This window comes from Crotalus tigris, unplaced genomic scaffold, assembly GCF_016545835.1.
Source record: "Crotalus tigris isolate CLP2741 ecotype Arizona unplaced genomic scaffold, ASM1654583v1 scf7180000018016.4438896, whole genome shotgun sequence".
Taxonomy (NCBI): Eukaryota; Metazoa; Chordata; class Lepidosauria; order Squamata; family Viperidae; genus Crotalus; species Crotalus tigris.
Window position 1 is genome coordinate 1,978,101 of NW_024096778.1, and position 19,701 is coordinate 1,997,801.

At 37.3% G+C, this 19,701-nt stretch overlaps 1 protein-coding gene across 39 annotated transcripts in view; it reads right to left on the bottom strand.

The window, feature by feature from the left end:
* RIMS1 (regulating synaptic membrane exocytosis 1) overlaps positions 1-19,701 on the bottom strand; it is a 262,195-nt gene that overhangs the window by 144,134 nt on the left and 98,360 nt on the right. For all 39 annotated transcript variants that reach the window (XM_039346675.1, XM_039346689.1, XM_039346686.1 and 36 more), the window contains exon 2: positions 2,185-2,398. In XM_039346675.1, the coding sequence (XP_039202609.1) occupies positions 2,185-2,398 (214 nt within the window). The remainder of the gene's footprint in view (positions 1-2,184; positions 2,399-19,701) is intronic.

Below are 19,701 nucleotides of genomic sequence, written 5' to 3' on the forward strand. Positions count from 1 at the left end.
GGTGAAAAAAGAAAAGACTAAAAATTCACTCAAATGCAGTCAGGATGTTTTTTAATCACTAGAGCTTTGCCTCCTAGTTGGGGGGGTCCAAGAATTTATTACTGTGATTGGCTGCACAGTCAGCCACATGATTAGACTGAAATTGGCATTTTTAGCCACGTCCTTCCCAATGTTTATATTTGATGGTGTTAGAGGCATCATCGAAGGGTGTAAACCAGGGGTGTCAAACTCAATTTCATTGAGGGCCACATCAGCATTGCTGTTGCCCTCAGGGGCCAGGTGGGTGTTGTCAGGGTGGGTGCGGCCTACTGGGTGGGTGTGGATGGAGTGTATATGGCCTACTGGGTGGGCATGGCCAGCTCTACATTGTTCGCGTCAAGGGTGCCTGTCGGGGCCTGGGCAGGAGTGGGACAGATCTGAGGGTCTCTGGAAGAAGGGGGGTGGGACCGGGGCAAGCACCAAGGCATGATCCATTTCTTCATTCCTCACAAAGGGTGACTTCCGGGGCCGACGTGGCAGGGCTGGTTCCTCGCTGTTTCTAGATGCCCTTGTGGAGCTTAGACTGAATGTGTTTCAGCATAGATGGCCACCACAAAATTGTACATTGGCTCCCGGCCGGCCTGGACCAGGGCCAAGGCAGTGGGGACCGTTCCCTGTTTCCAGGATGGCTTCGTGGGCCACATGAAACCACTTCGCGGGCCGCATGCGGCCCCTGGGCCTTGTGTTTGACATGTCTGGTGTAAACTATTCCAAGTAAAGCTGCCTTTCGCAATTGACTGATTTTGTCAATGCCAATTGGGTTCAAGCAGTGCTCCGCTTGTTCTGGGATTGCACTCAAGGCACCTATTACTATTACTAATACTATGACTAACTTTATTTTCTTTTGCCACAGTGTTTCTACTTCCATTTTCAGGTCCTTGTATTTTGTTATTTTCTTCAGTTTTCCTCTTCTATTCCGCTTTCTCCAGGTACTATGATGTCCACTATCCAGACTTTTTTGTCTTTCTTATCAACAGTGGTTAAGTCTGGAATGTTATATGGCTGGTGATTATCTGTTGGAATTCTAAAATCCCAGAACATTGCATCATTTTCAATTACTTCTCTATTTTGTAGTCCTATCAATTTTTGCTTGCCAAAAAATAAATGTGGGATTTTACATATTCCAATGCACCATTGTTGCTACTTTGTTATGCTATTGCTTGTAATCAGTCTATGAAATCTTCTTGCAGTAGCTAACCAGGTGATCTACTGTTTCTTCAGCTTCATTGATGAGGCAGTGTTCTGTCTTCTCAATTCTGGTTTTCAGTGCATTTATTATTATTATTATACTTGAAGGTCTGGGAAAAAAATCCTTTATATTGTGATATTTGAACCCCTGAAATGTTAAACAATGACTCAATATTTATTGGATAAATTAAATGAATTATTTCCATTGAACATGCAGATTTGCAGCATTGACTGATATTGTTAAAAATATGCAAATAAATGTCATTGAAATGTAACACTGATGGATATTGTTAAAAATATGGAGACATGTAACATTGAACAATATGCAGATATGAAGCATTGATTGATATTGTTAAATATATCTGATCAGGTTTTTTGCTTTTGTTTGCTAAACAATAAATTACACAAAAATTGTACCAAAAAGATGTAGTGTCAGTAAGTATGTAGATCGCTGAACTAGAGCCAGTCATTCTGCAAAGTTAAGTTAAACAGCCCTAGAAAATATAATTAAGAGCAAAGCTAGAGCTGATGAAATATAGCCAAACAGTTTTAAAATCTTGCACAATGATGCAATTAAAGTATTACTTGTAGTTTATAAGCAGGTACACAAAGCATCTAAATTTAAAATATATTATAGTGAGACAAGCTCTTTTGCCATTGTTAGGTGGAAAGAGCCAGCATATGATGAACATTTTTGTTTCTCTTCCTGTGTTTCTTCTTTACTCAATCTGTAATTAAATTGACCAAAGAGGAAAAACACACATACCCCCCCCAAAAAAAATGCTGAGTGAGCAATTTAAAAACAAACATAGAGTATAGACAAATAAAAGGAAACACAAGAGGTTAAAGGAGAGAGGTACAAAAGAGACAGAAAGAAAACCATGTAACAAAACAGAAGCCTACATAAGTAGATTGTACTAGTCAGTCATGATGCATTAGACACAACAGAAAACTTACATTGTTTGATCGTAGGGAAACACGGCCTCCGCATCTGGCACAAAACTTTGTCCGGCAGTAAGAGCATAAATGGCCACAACCATCAGCAAACTTAGTTTTGTGACAGATCCCACACGTGGGTGCATCATCTTTGTGTTCTCCTTGATAACGACGGGATTCTTCACCTATTTTTCGTACTTGCTCTTTGTAACTTTCAAATTGTTGGTGTAATCTTCTGTGAAGAAAGCAAAACTCTTATTGCAAGAGCATCAAGGCAAACTCACTCATTAAATGATTTGCTCTGAGACAGTTGTGTGTGCCAAATGTAATTGTTATTCAAGTGCCAAATTGATCTTAAAAATAAATTTAGTATCTATAAATGGAATTTATGAAACTATCTGTTTCACTTTTACATTCTGTTAAGGAAGCTATTTAAGCAATCAAAAACGCAATGCATATTTATGGATTTGAGATTAGCACAAAGAGATTTTGTTAAAATATCTTAATAGACTCCTGTTTTTCTGCCATAAATATAATCTCAGAGTTTAAGCAAATATCAGCACAAAAGGGTAGCAAGAAAAGTATTCAAAATGGAAGGAACTTTTCTTGACTTTGTACATTCACTAAAACATTTCAAACTGTTTCTTTCACTGTGAAATAAGAGAGTCGGAATTATCCCTTTGTTATAATTTTGCTCATAGCATTTTCATTATGAAAGATGTTGTGCAAACAATAATAAATACTGCTTTAATTAAAGAAAAAAATACAATTACTTTTGTTTCTACTTGTAAACCACTTCTGGACTTTGTGCTTGAGGTGGGGAAAAAATGAAACTTTGATTTTGGGTTTTACCGATTAATAGGTTTGTCATTTGGCTAGTTTATACTATTATATAACAGTAAAAAGTTGAGGTTTGATATTATTATCTTATTCTACTGCACCAAAGGGAGTCAGAAGTCAATGCCTTTTCTTTCTTTTTTACCCCTTTCCCCCACACTTTTTTCTTCCCTTTTTCCTCCCCTATTTTCCTACTATTTTCTTTTGTACTTCTGTATTATATATCATAAACTAATACAAATAATAATTATATAAAAAAGAAAGATGCCATGCAAGCAATAATAAATAAACTTAAGCATAAAATGTAGACAATAAGATTTGGCTTAATTCCTTAATGCTTATTCTCATTACGGTATGTATTTTCTTTAAAGATTAGTACATCTGAGGTATGGTTCTACTAGCCTCTATTGCAAAAACGGAAAAACAACCATTTTGAAGCCATATTAAAAAGTGTAGCAAGATTCAATTCCTTATATCATTTATGAACCAAATAATACAGTATAATGCAGCAGAAATTTAATTTGGTTTCAATAGCACAGGCATTTGGAATGTGATCATCACAGACTTTTGTAACATTTAAAAATTCTGTTTGAAGCTGCCACTAGTTCTTATAGGCCAAGTGTTAATAAAAGTAATACAAACCCTGTATTTCCACAAAAATCATTGTTCCAGTTCATTTAGACAGACATATGATTGTGTTAAAGTACAAAAAAAAATAAATAAAAACAAGGAGCGTCAACAGGAAATTTTCTGCAAAACATAGAACTGTAATCTGTAGCTCGCCATATTTATAATGGTTCTCTTGTCTGCCTGAGAATCTAGAGTAAGAAAATATAAAAAATCCGACTACCATGGAACTTTACAACTGGTAGCAGATGTCCAGTTCCATTTAAGCATGAGGATTAAATCTAAGCATGATTTTTTTTGTGTGAAAGTACATAGGTGCTGACTTGCATTTTCTTTTCAACCTTTTTTCTTTGTCCTTTCAATTCCAATTTAAAAAACATAAGTGCTGTGGTCACATTTACATGATAATGATCAGAAGAAACTCTTTCAAGACATAAATCAGAGGCACCTTCTGGAATGGAGACACTTCCGTCAAGATTATGTAGGATAGCAAAGAAGTAAGGCGTGTATATCTAATTTATTCATTGCCTTTCATTCTACCACATGCCCAGCAGATGGCTCCAGAGACTACTATTTCTCCTAGTGTCTCAGATTTCAAAGCTGTGCCTTTACTTTTGGGATATTGTAATAATTTTATGATGTAAAATTCTTCTTATATCAGAAATAAAATATTGGCTGTGCAGATAGGAATCAATTAATGTGTTTTAAAACCCACACTAACTTCAAGTGGTCTGTATGGTTCTCAGTGATTTGAAAGTGACTAGTATCCAGCTTCTACTCACAATAAATTATTCAGCACTTGAATCTTGACCAAAAAACTCTAGGTTTACAAGGAGACCTCAAGATTTAGAACTTTATTTTTGAACTATTGTACACAACAGAAAAAGTATTTTTCCTATTTCCAATTTAACATCAGACACATTTCAATAAGCCTTATTTATATAAGCTCAGTTTTCATCTAGAAATTATTGTATTATATAAAGAGAGTGAAATAGTTCATTTCACTTGACTATGAACGAGCAGTGTGCAGTAGCAACCAAAAAAGCTAATTTAATCCTGGGTTATATAAACAGAGGCATAGAATCAAGATCACACAAAGTATTAGTACTGCTTTATAAAGCCCTAGTAAGACCACACCTGGAATACTGTAGCCAGTTTTGGTCACCACATCACAAAAAAGATGTTGAGAGTTTGGAAAAAATTCAGAAAAGAGCAACAAAGATGATCAAAGGTCTGGAGACTAAAACATATAAAGAACAGCTATGGGACTTGGGTTTGGTTAGTCTAAAGAAAAGAAGAAATAGGGGAGACATGATAGCAGTATTCCAGTTTCGGAGGGGCTGCCACAAGGCAGAGGGGGCCAGGTTGTTCACCAAAGCACCAGAGGGAAGGACGAGAAACAATGGTTGGAAACTGATCAAAGAGAGAAGCAACCTGGAATTAAGGAGAAACTTCCTGACAGTGAGGACAATCAACCAGTGGAACAGCTTACCCCCAGAAAACATGGGCACTCCATCACTAGAGATTTTTAAGAAGAGGTAGACATTCACTTGTCTGAGATGGTATAGGTTCTCCTGCTTGACCAGGGGGCTGGACTAGAAGACCTCCAAGGTCCCTTCCAGCTCTATTCTATTCTATTTTACCAGAAAAAAAATATCTTTATTGCTTTAAGAGCATGAAGAAATGTGTGTTTCACACACCTCAATGTAAAAGAAACTCTATATTTCAGAAAACTCCTTTTTGGATTCTTCTTCAGAAAACCATCAAAACAAACTGCTGTAACAGGATGAAGCTAACTCAAATTCAGCAAATATTCTGTACACTCTTGAGTGGTAGAAGTCATTGAATGAACACAGGCCAGTTACCACTTCTGTGTCTAACCTGCTGCATCAGGTTGTAAGAATAAAATAGGAAAAGGAACCCTGTGCATTTCCAGTGGATGCTTTTGAAGGAAAAGAAGAATGAAAATGAAATAAACTGTTGCATGAATTTTTTATGAGCTCTGTGTGCAGTTCTGTATATATAAAAAAATTTCAAACCCTGCCTGTGGGAATTGATCTGGATTTAACTTTTACAGGTGCTGTGCTGTTTTTTGTCTTTTTCATATGCATCGTGTTAAATCATAACTGGGTTTTGATTTTGTTTTAGCATATTATGTAAATGTAAATGCTCTGGCTTACAAAGCATGCCTTAACCAATGTATTGGGCTAACCAACCCTGTTTACCCAAAAACCCACAGTTCACATAAACCCTACTTAAACTGTTATGAAAAACCTTTCTGAAACTATGGCTAGAAAAACAAATAGAAAGATCTTGGAGTAGCCTTGCATTTCTCTTTGTTGCTCTCCTATTGTTATGAAACCAACTCAGGATTCTGTTCTGTTATCATAAAGGATTCTGTGCTTGGAAAAAGGACAAAAAAATGAACTAGGCCCATGGTGGCGAACCTATGGCACGCATACCAAAGGTGGCACGCAGAGCCCTCTCTGTGGGCACGTGCGCCATCGCCCCAGTCCTAGGCCTTCAGCTGGATTTTAAAAAACCTTTTCGCTTTAGGCCTCCGACGCCATGTGCAAAAAAAAAAAGAAGTTTCAATCAATCAATCAATTTCAACTTCTCGCAAAGTTGGAATTGATTGATTGAACTTTTTAGTCCCACCAGGCTGCTATTATCACCGCAGTCACCGCCCACCCAATGGGCCATGCCCCCTGCACCCGACGATACATAAGTGGGTTTGGGGTTGCAGTTTGGGCACTCGGTCTCTAAAAGGTTCGCCATCATTGAACTAGGCTTTCAAATATACTATACTCAGGATCATGGCTACCTTAACCTTTAGCTCTCTTGGTTTCAACAAAAGAGAACCAAGAAGTCATAGGGCTTCCTCCCTACTTTCTTACCTTTTCTCTACATTCTTGGCATTTTTTGTCCCTCCTTTCTTTTCATACAGGATTCTGGAACAGAACTCTTCAATCCCATAAGCATAACAACCACAGCATAATATGTAAACAATGTATGTTTTTTTTTAAACTGGTGCTCTATATTTTATATATCTCAAAAGCTGCAAAATAAACATCTAATGAAAAATTTAGAGACTTCAAAATCTTGGGAACTAAAAAAGAACAACTGGCTGCTTATGAGTCAGTAATTTTTGACAGCTATGGAACAGGAAGCTGAATACATAAGCTTCCCACTATTTTCCCCCAAAGATCTCAGACACCTGTTCAACCAGGAAGCTATTTTCAAGCCAATAGGAACTATTATCAGTATTATTTTTACATCTTAACACATTTATATATCAAGTGACCCACTAATGAAAGTTTCATGTATTGCTTTTTTTTTTTCATTAAGAGACTACTCTTGTTTATTGGTAAGGGCAATCAAGCATTTTAAGAACAACTGTACTTCTAAATTCACTAAGACACTCCCCCCCCTTCCTCTTTCTCTTTTCCACAATGAATAAACTGAATTTGATTTAAAATACCTGCTGGCAAGAACATCACATTAGTGACTAACTAATAAACTATTCCTCCAAAACTAAGATATGAAAAATAGTGTTTGGGGGGAGGGTAATTTTTTCTCCTCTCCAGCAAGTACCTTTTTTGCTAACACCTCTAGAAAAGCCAATTCTCCTCATACCGTAACCGATTGCCAGAATTTGTAAGAAGTAGGTCCAGCCTGAGGAACCAGTTACTCACAGATAATTTTAGGGAGTGAAGTTTACATTAAGGAATGCTATCTGGTGTACAGGTAGAGGTGTTGGAGTAGTACCAGGGAGGCCCAAGCACAAGTTTGTCCTTGTTATTTAAATTTAATAGCTGGTGCAATCAACGCACAGTTGAGGTTGATTGGTTGAAGAGTGTTGACTCCTGCGCTGTTATTGGTTGCTGTGAGTGTGAAGAGGGAATTTCCCTTTTATCCCATCTTTTTCTTCTGTGCCCTGTGTGCTCTGTGATTTACCTGATGATTTATCCTCATAATGCTCCTGTTTGCCTGACTATCTTGTTTGATGTACATATTGATGTAAAATATATTTATTTATATAAAACTACAAGTTTGTGTCAGCATTTCTAACTTCATTTGGATACCGGCTGCTCAATTCCCTGACAATCCTTAACCACAAAAGCTTGGTGGGTGGTTTTGAACCAGTTATCCAGCCTACCTCACAGGATTGTTGTTGTGGGGGGAGAGAAATCATAAAAGGAAGTGCTAGGGATGACGCTCCAAAATGAAAGAGTTAGGGTATAACTCTAAGACATAAATAAAAGCACATTCTTATATGCAGCCACTTCTTTCAACAATCTTTCCTTGCAATAGACCCAAGTAGTACATATTATCTTTCAGCCAGCATTTGCATTTTGACATTTGTCCATTGACATTCCTATCTTTACTAAACAAATTCACCTATTTACTCTAGCTTTTCACCATTCATTTATAACATTTGATTATTCACAAGGGTTTCCCTGTCAAATACAACTGTATTAATTTTTATATCCATATCCATCATTGCATCATAGAATTTACCTAATATTTGCCATTTATCATCCAGATTCTCTACCAACTGCACACCATGTACAAAAGTGCATGGACATCCACATACCCAACCAATCTCAATTGTCACAATAATCCCTTAAAGATTTGTGCATAAAAACATTGAAGGGGGCATTACACGTTGCTATTTACTCCCGTTAATGTTGAAGTACCTGGATTATTTTCAAAAATAATAAAAAAAATCAAATAAATAAATAATAATCAGACATCAACTTCATGTTTATACAAAACACTTCATAATTCAAGCCTATTAATTATATCATATTTTTTTTGATAGAAATAAAATATACTTCTCCATGACCTGCCAAAAAGCAAAAATCTGGCTTGCAGACTTGCTGGGCTGCATAAAGCCACACTGAATTTCCTACGTTTGGCTTCTTGTAATCTATTGCAAACTTTTATTCAAGACTCTGCCTACTACCTTCCCAGGAACACATAAAAATTATACAAGTTTAATTCAATCTTTCTACCTTTCCCTTTGTAATTGGAAATGATAGCATTTCAATCATCAGGCACTGATGCAAACTTTACCCATTTTAAACAACCTGCACAATCACACCACCAACAATCTGCATCCATATTTTAATAATTTTCCAGTTATAGCATCTGCAGATATACCATTTTTTCAACATTCTCACAATGATCAGAAATCCCTTTCCATCAATCTTTTTAGACACTATCATTTATACTAGTCATTTCAATTCCACTCGACATACCATTATCATTTCCATATAAATCTCCAAAATACTCCTTAAAGCCATTCCTGCATCTCAGTTTCATCTCAAATCCCTTCATCACTTTCATTTTTAGTGCTATTTATTCTTTCTTTAGCTCTTTTACCTACTTTCAAAACAATATTTTATTGGCATCAAAATTGTTCTGCATATTCTTTCTTTTAATCTTAGCTATGTCTTGCTCTCTCTTACTATATTTTTGCAGTTGCCTTTTTCACTGCCTTCACATTTATAGTACCTTTCCCTCATCACTTTTTGCAGCAATCATCCTCTTATATGTGTTTTTCCTCCTCCACAGCCTAATCTTTATTTCAAGAAGCATCCTTTTTATGCTTCCTCCAGTGTGGCGCTACAATTCCCAGGAGACATTGTGGCAAACAGGAAGAAGAATGCCTTAGGAGAAAGGAGAGAGACAAAATGGAGACTTGGGAAATTACCATATTTAAAACTGTTATGTAAGAAACTGTTTTAAGTGACTGCTTCCTCTGAAATTGGTGATGAAAATCCTTCTAAGAAAGAACTTCAAAACTTGGCGGTGAAGTTGGAACTTTTATCACTTCAGCATAGCTCATTCTGATGTTGAGGCTTCCCAGCCTCAGAAGATGAATACAGAATGGGCATTTTTACACTCAGTGAAATTACTATCAATCTGGACAAAGGAAAAAAAAAACCATGTTATTCAAAAGGCTACACTGTTGTCCTTTTCACAAACAGAAATTGCTTGAATAAATATTTCACCCCATGCACAATTTAAGCAGTTTATATCAATCCAGTGGTTTAAATTCATCATGCAATGCAAGCATTTAATATATCTATACATTCATATGGTAATGTACTTAGGAAATTAGATAAATCATGCGGATATGATAATTTAGATTTGAGATCAAATGGTGAGAAAAAATACTCACAAAATATTTTGTGAAGACGTAACCTTGGAGGAAACAAACACAACTAGTGCACAATCTAAAGTTGTGCAAACGTTCTCCTAGCCATGAGTGCCACCTGCTCTTCAAGCAGGAATCAGACATCCAAGAGAACTCTCAATTTGCGGACTGGACCTGCCTGGGCTAATGCAGTGACAGATATGACAAAGTCCCGATCTTGGGGTCCCATGTACTCAAAACCATTCAATCTTGCCAGGGTTCAGTCAAAGCCTGTTGTCCTCCATTCAGGCCCTCACAGCCCCCAGGCACTGCAAGAGGACAGCCATGGCATCACTTGGGTCACCAGGAATGGAAATATAGATTGTGTAAGTGTACTGCAGATACTTCCACCATGCTGACAGATGATCTCAAAATCTACGGTACCTTAAACCTCTATATTTTTCGGAAAGAAAACTGTGTGAACCATGATACTAAAATCATTGTTCATTTTATCTGTCAGATGGATTGACTGGTGGAATACTTCTTATTTTAAAGGGCTGGGACAAATTATGCAATACTGCTACAAGATTAAAATGGATTACTAGTGTACACTGTGCCGTTTCCACAATATACTTATATGCTGTGGTAGAAAGCTGTGAATGCTATCTTAGACAAAATGTTGGAGAATAGCATGAAGAAGTACATGGAGGTATGAATACAGCCAATACGTTAACAAAGAAGGATAGTACTGTAATGAAACCTATGGATTTTGAGGGTGGTTAACAAGAGTATGGTACAAGAGCATCATCCTGTACCAACAATAAATAATATTTTGCATGCTGTGAAAGATGCATGAATTCTTCTAAATTAGATATCATTGAAGGGCAAGTAGAATTCATATCAGAATCTCACCGTTTGACAAAACGCATAAATCATTTTGATTATTATAGATTCTGTAAATTTTCATTGGACATTCAAGTGCCCCCAAGGCTTATCAGAAGGTGATGGACTTTATCCTACAACAGTGGTGGCAAACCTATGGCACATAGGCACACGCGCCATGCCCCGGAGATGGCAACTGTCCCTCTTCAACCAGCCGCCTGCTAACTCGCTGAGGTCCCACATGGCCAGATGCATCCCAGCACCCATGCGCTCACTGGCCTCTGTGTGCAGGGGCCGATGGTGTCAGGCAGCAGCCGTCCCAGCCCGTCTCACCTTGCCCTGTGACAATGGCACCCCTACCTTACCTCGCCTCATCCTGCAGGATGAGCCTTCTGCCCACCACTCCACCTGCCAGAGACCCCCTGCCCGGCCCCCACAGGTGTCCCTCCCAACAAGCAACATCAAGGTGATCACGCCCACCTTGGCCACACCCACCCAATCTGCCATGACCACCACGCCCACCCAGTGGGCCATGCCCACCTGGCACCCGGCGATAAATAAGTGGGTTTTGGGTTGCAGTTTGGGCACTCGGTCTCTAAAAGGTTCACAATCACTGTCCTACGAGGTCTTCTTAGTATTGACTATAATATGGATATTGATGTTATTTATATGGCAACTCTTGAAGAATTCTGTAATAGACTAATGGGAGATACCCTAAAACAGGGATGTCAAACTGCCGGCCGGTGGGCCAGTTGCATCATGTGAAGGCCACGCCCACCCCAGCTCCGGAAATGCAAAAAAAAAAAAATCGTAACACGTGATGTGGCAAGTTTAACACCTGTGTCCTAAAAGTTAACTGAACTATACAAAAGCATGTCCTTGAACAGATTCTTTATATTAGGACATGTTGTTCCAGTTGAACGAATTAAACTTGACCCAATGAAAACTATTCTGAAGATCTTAGTTAGTGAGAATCTGGATTTGCTGCATTCTTTTTTAGTTATCTATGGCTATCAAATAATTATTATTATTTGCGCCATTGATGGATGACAAACCACTCATGCGCATGCTTCAAGTATATAAAAGAATTATTTTGACATCTTGCATGTAGCATCTCATTTGGAATTTGCACTCTTATGATTTGGTTATTCAATATTTCTGGAAAATTTCTGTACCTTATTCTTTATTGTATCTTCCATTAGCTGAATTGAGATCAAATTCATTGCTAAAATGGTATGTTTTTAAATTTGTTAAATCTATGCCGGATTGTGTGGTATTATCATTAAAAAAAAACTCTTAACCTGTTTTTCAACAGGACACTTAATTCTCAAGATTTTGAATCCAACAGATGTCCGCAAGAGATCCTTTCCTTTCTGTGACCATTTAAATATATTGCTGGTGCACCTTTTATGCACGATGACCTCCTGTTACAGAGTGACAGGGTTGTTATGAATTTAAAGTGAGCAAATTCAATAAAATCAGTTTATGAAATGTACCAAACAAGTTTTATATGCTAGGTTTTACTGGCCAAAGATGGATTCAGATGTGAATCAAAAGCTGTGTTCTTTTTCTACAAACTCGATATTTGCATGATAATCAGCTATTATGCTCTCTTCTAGTACCATCTCAGCCTTGTCAGAGTTGGCCCCATGTGTATAAATAGACATTGATTCTTCTTCTCCTCCCTGAAGCTAATATTGTTGCACAGGATTGTTGCACATTTTTGAACTGATGTCATTGCCAATGCACTGCAAAGAAATTTGTGTTCATTTAGAATCTCCTAAGGAAGTGTTCATGATAATGCCTAACAATGGTACCTTGTTTCAACTTTATTTTCAGTCTTGTGGTATTCAACATATTTATGCTTTCCTTTACTGACCCAACAATAACAGAAATAAGTGCAGTTTGGGGGGAAAAATATGCAGGCTGCACACGGTAAAGGGAGGAAATGAAAAAAAAAAGGAATTACCTAAGATGGCATATTGTTCGATTCTGCTCATGGCTTCAAAGAAAACACCTGCAGAGTAGCGGCTTTCTCACGACATTTATATGAAGCTTCCTGTCACTGTTCTCAAATGAATGTTAGTGATGCATCTGTTGAAGACTATCATCAGAAACACCGGAACCAAGTAAAACATTAATTATGCTGATGCTGCACATATACTTATTTTTGCTCTAAGCAAAACTTTTTCTAAACAGATTCATACCAATTACCCTTCTCATTCATTTTTTGTCTCTCAATGGCCCAATCACTTTTTTTCCCCCTCTCTCATTTTATTCCTACCCATCCATTCTTGTCACCTAGTAGAATAATGTTTTCCTCCAGACTGCATTAATTTAGAACGTTGCACATTTTGTTTTCTAAAAACTCAATTCTTATCATTATTCATTGGAGCAAAACAATCCATTATCAGTTGCCGAATTCCTACCTCCACGTACATCTACATCAATCTGGATGACATCAATTTATAATTTAAGAAACAATTTTAACTGTTTCATTCCTAAATGAATCTCCCATTTTATTTCCATTCGTATATTCATCAACTCCATTCTGTAAGATCAGACTTTCTTCATTCAGATCTGTAGCATTTTGCTATTTTCTCTTCGTTTCATAGGAACACAGCATTTCCACTGCTTTTATCTGACTCATAAATTAATGTTCTTTCCCTTTTACTTCTCTTAAATTCCAAATTACAATTTTCCATATATAGTGGTTATTATTAGGTGGGCTCATACTCTGATCTTACAGACATTGACCTCATTATAGCCTGGGACAATCAAGGTTTCTATCTTTTCGACAATATTAGGAAGTGTTCCTTGCTTAATACTGAACAAGCGGTTACAATTTACTATGATGAAAAGCTCTTTCGATTGATTGTATATATAGGTTGCTCCATTGCTGTTGCTGCTGTAATAAAAATATATATGCACATTTCACTTCTGAGATACGTACAGCTAAAGTGGGATAAATGATAGGATAAGATTTACAAAGCCACCTCCTTGCCTGTCCAGATTCTTGTAAAAATCTTCGTGTTTTATCTTTAATACAGATAGTCCCCGACGTACGACCCCAATTGAGCCCAAAACTTCTGTTGCTAAGTGAGACAGACGTTAAGTGAGTTTTGCCCCATTTGATGACATTTCCTGCCACTGTTAAACTGAATCTGGCTTTCCCATTGATTTTGATTGTCAGCATGTCACCAAAGTGATCACATGACTCCAGGATACTGCAACTGTCATAAATGAAACCAACCAAATTTTGATCATTGACCCTGGGGATGCTGCAACAGTTGTTAAGTATGAAAAACAGTCACTAAACAGAATGGGTCACTTAAAAAATGGTTAATACATCAAAGAGTACCTGTATTAGAAAAAGAGCTTGTATATTTGGCTGAATACTATCGGACAAATACATGGAAACAAAAAGTGTGATACAGTGTTTGCATACGTCTACAGATGAATGCAGTGAACAAATAGGAAAATAATGTAGGTTTAATGTTTATTGTATCTATAGTAGTAGTTACATGTGTTTCATGACTTGTGCACGCAGCAATGTATTGACAAGGTCTACCAATATATTATTTGAATGAGTGCCCGTAAACCCATTCTCGCACCGCTACCTATAGCAGGGGTAGGCGACCTTGGCTCTTTTATGACTCATGGACTTCAACTCCCAGAATTCCTGAGCCAGCCATGCTGCCTCAGGAATTCTGGGAGTTGAAGTCCACGAGTCATAGAAGAGCCAAGGTTGCCTACCCCTGCCCTATAGTCTTTAGGGTCCAGTAGAATCAACAAGGAAAAACAGGTTGACTGGTTTAAAAAAGGAAATCCCAAGGTACAGCTTTCCTCAACACAGCCAACAGATTTTATAAAAATATGACCCAATAAAGTATGCTTCACTAGAAACTCTGAGAAGCGTATTGCTATCATTTAGACGAGAAAAAAGAGATATGACAATAAAAATAATGGGGAAAGCTAAAGACCTTGTTTTCTGTTTTCTAGTCACTAAATCAACAACAGTTGAACAATTTTGCACTGTTAATGTTGCAATTTGTCTTAGAATCATATGATCATTGCATGGTATAGTTTTACGTTCTTGAAATATACTGTGAAGAACATTAAACACCTTTATGTATACTTCATCTTTTATCATTTTATCTGGGGTTAACATCTTTACAATCTTTCAGCTGTTACTCTCAGCATTTTAGTAACCTAGAAATATCTTAATTAAACAGTTAAGTATTCTATCATTTTATTTCATTTAAGTATTTTAGATCCTCTTTTCAATTATAGTATTTGATTTTTCTTTGTTCTCTGAAATTTGTTTAAAATCTTTTGTTTTCTTCTTGAATTCTATATCCTTTGCATAGAACCATGCTCAAACGTGGTCAATGGCCACAATTAAGACTGACAATAATCCTTATTACCCCAAAATATCTTGTGAGAATTTTAAACTCTCACAAGGTTATTGTATACCAAATAACAAAAAACTAATGAGCTCTCCAACAATAATACAATGTTAGATAGTTATACTTAGTTCTGAATTCTGAAAATATAAGGAATGGCAAAATCTCTTGCAGCTTGATGAATAAACTTTTTTTAATTAAAAAAAGGAATTAAAGTTCATACCCATTTTAGCAGAGATTTTAAAAAGCCTTGATCATAGGCTCCATCTTGTAGAGCTTTCTCTTAAACCTGATACCGCGTAGTAGAAAGAAACTTTATGAATGGCATTTATGTTGTTCCAGATAGGCAAATGCAAATTAACTGTAACATCTAGTTTGACTTTTCAAGTAAACCTTTGTATGTAGGATCAATATCCATATCAAAAAAGATTATGCCCAAGAGAATATAATACGCCACGAGGAGCAGGTTGAAAATCCTTAGAATATCAGCCAAGTCCTCTTGTAACTTTGCTCATATAGTTAGTATTTTTTTTTCCTGTCTATTTTCATTTTGGGCACTCAAGAAATTGGAGCACATGACTTACCAAAGTCAATCCATGCATTTTACATTTATAAGACTTATCTATTTTGTTTATTTAAAAGATGTATGGCTGCCCATTTACATACCATAATATCGGGCAGCTCACAGAACATCAATAAAACTATAAAACAAAACAAAAATCCCAGAGGCAAATCCCCCCCCCCATTCATTCACATTCAGCTGCTGGATCTCAGAGGGGAAAGTATTCCGTAGGACAGGGCCTGCCATGGAAAAAGTGCATTTCTTAGCTCCTATGATACGACATTTAAGGGAAGGGACCTGGAGTGCATCTACCCTACCTGGTGGAAATACCTACCAAGTAGAGGCCCTCTGGGTGAGGCAACCCACAAATAATGGTCTTTTGCCATTCAGGGCTTTAAAAGGGATAACCAGTACCTTGAATTACATCCTGAATGAGACTGGCAGCCAGGGCAACTCACCCAGCAGCAGTGTAATAAGAGTAAATCATGGAATGCTCTGAACTGCACATTCTGAACCAGCTGCAATTTCTGGATGACCTTGAAGGACATAAGGCATGTTGCAGGAAGGGTCCAGAGTATGGGCAACCATAACAAGGACTTCCAATTCAAGAATAGGAGCAACTGCTACACAAGATAAATCTGTGTGAAGACCACCTTCGGCACAATTATTACTTCTTCCTTGAGCAGAAGCTGTGAGTCCAGGAGAACCCCCAGATTTCACACCAGCTCTGTCTGGAATAGTGGTATCTTGTCACAGTCAAAGATGACACTTCACCAGAACCAGTGGGACCAAAAACCCAATGTCACTCTATCTTGTTATGGTTGAGTCAGAGTTGGTTCCTCCCCATCCAGGATCCTATAGCCCTCAGGCACTGGGCCAGCACTAGGACAGTCTTACTTAGTTGGCCAAGGATGGAGATATATATACAGTGTGTATGTATATGTGTGTGTATATACAAACACACACAAATATGAATGACCTGAAATTTGTACAGAAAATGAATGGTCTTGTATAGTATATTGGAAATGATTTTATTCAGGCTGTACAAATCCATTTTGGGCATTAGGCATATATAAACAATGTTTGTTTTACTTTCAACAGCAATGTGGAGTTGTGATGGTTGGGGTTTTTTGGGGGGGGGATGTGTGTGTGTGTGAAATCTTGTGAATTCTGTATAAATACCACCATACTGCTGCTCTATGGACTTTGTCAACTCCTTGTTGCTCATTCTGTCTAACCATTTGAAACCTATTATCTGTTCAGCACACTGCAAGATAAGAATATTTACCTTCTTTGTTAATTATATATATAAAACCACAGTTGCAATGCTATATGGAATTTTATGAAATATTCTTTCAAGAGAAAGTCGCCTTGCACTTTATCAACTGGCTAATCTAGTTTTGGCTCAATATTCCAGATGGTTTCCTAAGAGCATTTGGGGATTTCTGAGCTATAGTTGGGCAGGAATGTGGCTTGCCTGGTTGTTCTCTGGAATTCATGGATGCCTGCAGTACTAGATGAGTTTGCCCCCAAGCAGCATCTTCAGGACTGTGGATCCCAATGGTGCTGCTTGGCTTTCTGAGGAGCTCCAGAAATGAATGATTTAAGATAGAGTCAAGAACAACAGTGACAAACCAGAATGAATGAAATTGATTGTGGTTACTGTCAGCCCTACAAAATACACCAGATCACAGATACTGTGTAGGTTGAAAACTACTTTATTAGAATGGCTGCAGTAACAGAAACTTGTAAGTATGAATGTGCTTCCCCTTCTACTTCTTTTATCTTTATGTGAATTGGGGGACATTTGTCAAGTGTTTTTATAAATTTCTACTCTCATATGGACTTAAATCATATTTATCTTTTCATTACCTTGGTAACAGATCTTCCTTCTCTCTGTCAAGGCCATTCTCTATACCCTCTACGGTTATAGTACAGGACTATTTCATGATGGCAAAATTGCCAACACATGCTTATTTCTCCCTCTTATTACATATGCAAAGTTGCATCCAGCAGCTCCTCTAACGTTACCTACTTTTTGGTATGATAAATTGCCATGGCTACTGTGTCACTTTTGTAAGATTCTTTACAGTTATAATTGCACACACTTGCTCAGAGTTAGAACCTCTTGGGCAAGATCTTGCAATATCATCTGGGATTGTTTTAAATTAATACTGGACATCATCTGTTGCCTTTTGGGGAACAATTTTGAAAAATTGGGAATATTTGCTAACGTTTGAGGATTAGTCTCTCCCTTCATACTTTTGCATACCTACATGAAATCATTTGGAGATGTGATTATCATCTGAATGCAGATGCTGCTCAGTTGAACATTACCATCTAGGTCAGGCCAGGGATGCTGTCGTGGCCTTGACCTAGTACCTAAGCTAAGAAGAATGAGTTCAAACAAATTCAAATTAAATTTCTGCAGGATGGAATTTCTGTTTGTGGGTCATCTAGCTGGTTTAATTCCATTCTCAAAGTTGGCTTCAGATGGTAAGAGGCAGTCCCTGACCTTGAGGTTCTCCTGGATTCATAGCTCCTGCTTGATTAGGTGGGATACTGGTTGCAGGCCTTTCTGATTCAGAACACCTTTGCTATGGTGACCCATGCACTCATTTCCCAATGTTTAGATTACTGTAACATGCTTAAGTTTAGCTACGCTTGAAGATCCAGAACCTGCATCTGGCTCAGAATTCAGTGTCCTAACTGATAACAAGAACATCCATACTGTAGCCACTGAACTGATTAGCAATAGGCTTCCAGGTCTAGTTTGACCTTTTGGTTTTAATTTTTAAAGCATTAGATGGATTGATACCTCTACATTTGCAGGACCTTCTCTTCCAATTAGAATTTCTCAGGCTACGTGTTCATTCCAGAAGTGGCTTCTCTGGGGCTTCCATTAAGCTGAAGTGGCTGGAACCTGGAGATGTATCCTCTTGATGGGAACCTTCCAAGTGTGAAATACCTTGTCTCCAACTTTTAAATATTCAGAATGATGTCCTATAGATATCCATGATTTCATACAGCTTTTGCTGCCCCCAAAATCTCTAGTTCAAATGTCAAAGGATAAATGCTAGAGTGTTCTCATGACAGAATTCTATAAGGATCTAAGAAGGCTGTAAATCAAAATGCAGTTAAAGCATATTTTAATGGTTGCAAATTCTTTACCATCTTTAGCTTATCATGAGCAGTCAAGAAATAGCATTACCACCTATGAGCTTTCTGCCAGATTCAAGTCAACAACATTATTTTCTGGACACAGAGCTCTAGAGCGTGTATCCCCCAAAATATAATCTGTAAAAAGCTGAAACTGATCAGACAGCCTCAGTTCAATCTTACCCTCCACTATGAACTTCAGCCTCAACTTTTCTTTCAGGAGAATGTCGGTCTACTTTGCAGGATTGTTTTTAAGAAACAGAACAGCATATTATAGGTAACTATGTTGAATATTTAAATACTTCCCAGAAGGGTAATCATGTTCATCTGTTATGGTAAAGAGTCTCTTCGGCATCTTAATAGCTAACAATACCAAGGATAGATTTTCAGGTAATGTAGTCCATTTTAGCAGACACTCAGTTGGCTTGTCCAGGAAATGTGTCCATGTCAGAGTGCAAACTGACAGCTTTATTCATGCATTATGGGGTCTTGGCACCATAAAATCTGAGAACTCCTATTTGGACTTCAAGTGTACCCCTAAGAATACAGACTTCAAAGTACTCTATGAATTATTTAAAAAAAAGAACTATCACAAACTTACAAACAGTAAATCTTTACCCTATAATAACTCACAGGAGTTATTTCAAATCTAGTGTATTTTATAATGATGCTGAGATTTATCCTGCTTTGTATAATGTAGTAAAATCAATATGGTCTCCTTAATGGAATGATTCTCAAGGCTGTTTTTGGCAAATCACAAATGAGCAGAACTAAATAATAGGATTTCAAAAATTAGCTTTCCATATGTATGTATTTCAGACACTGGAAGATTAATAACGCAAGTGGTTTGCAATGTTATATTTCTAGAAAGGTCTTCATTTAATACTTTGTTCTAAAGTCTGAAGTAACATATCCATTGT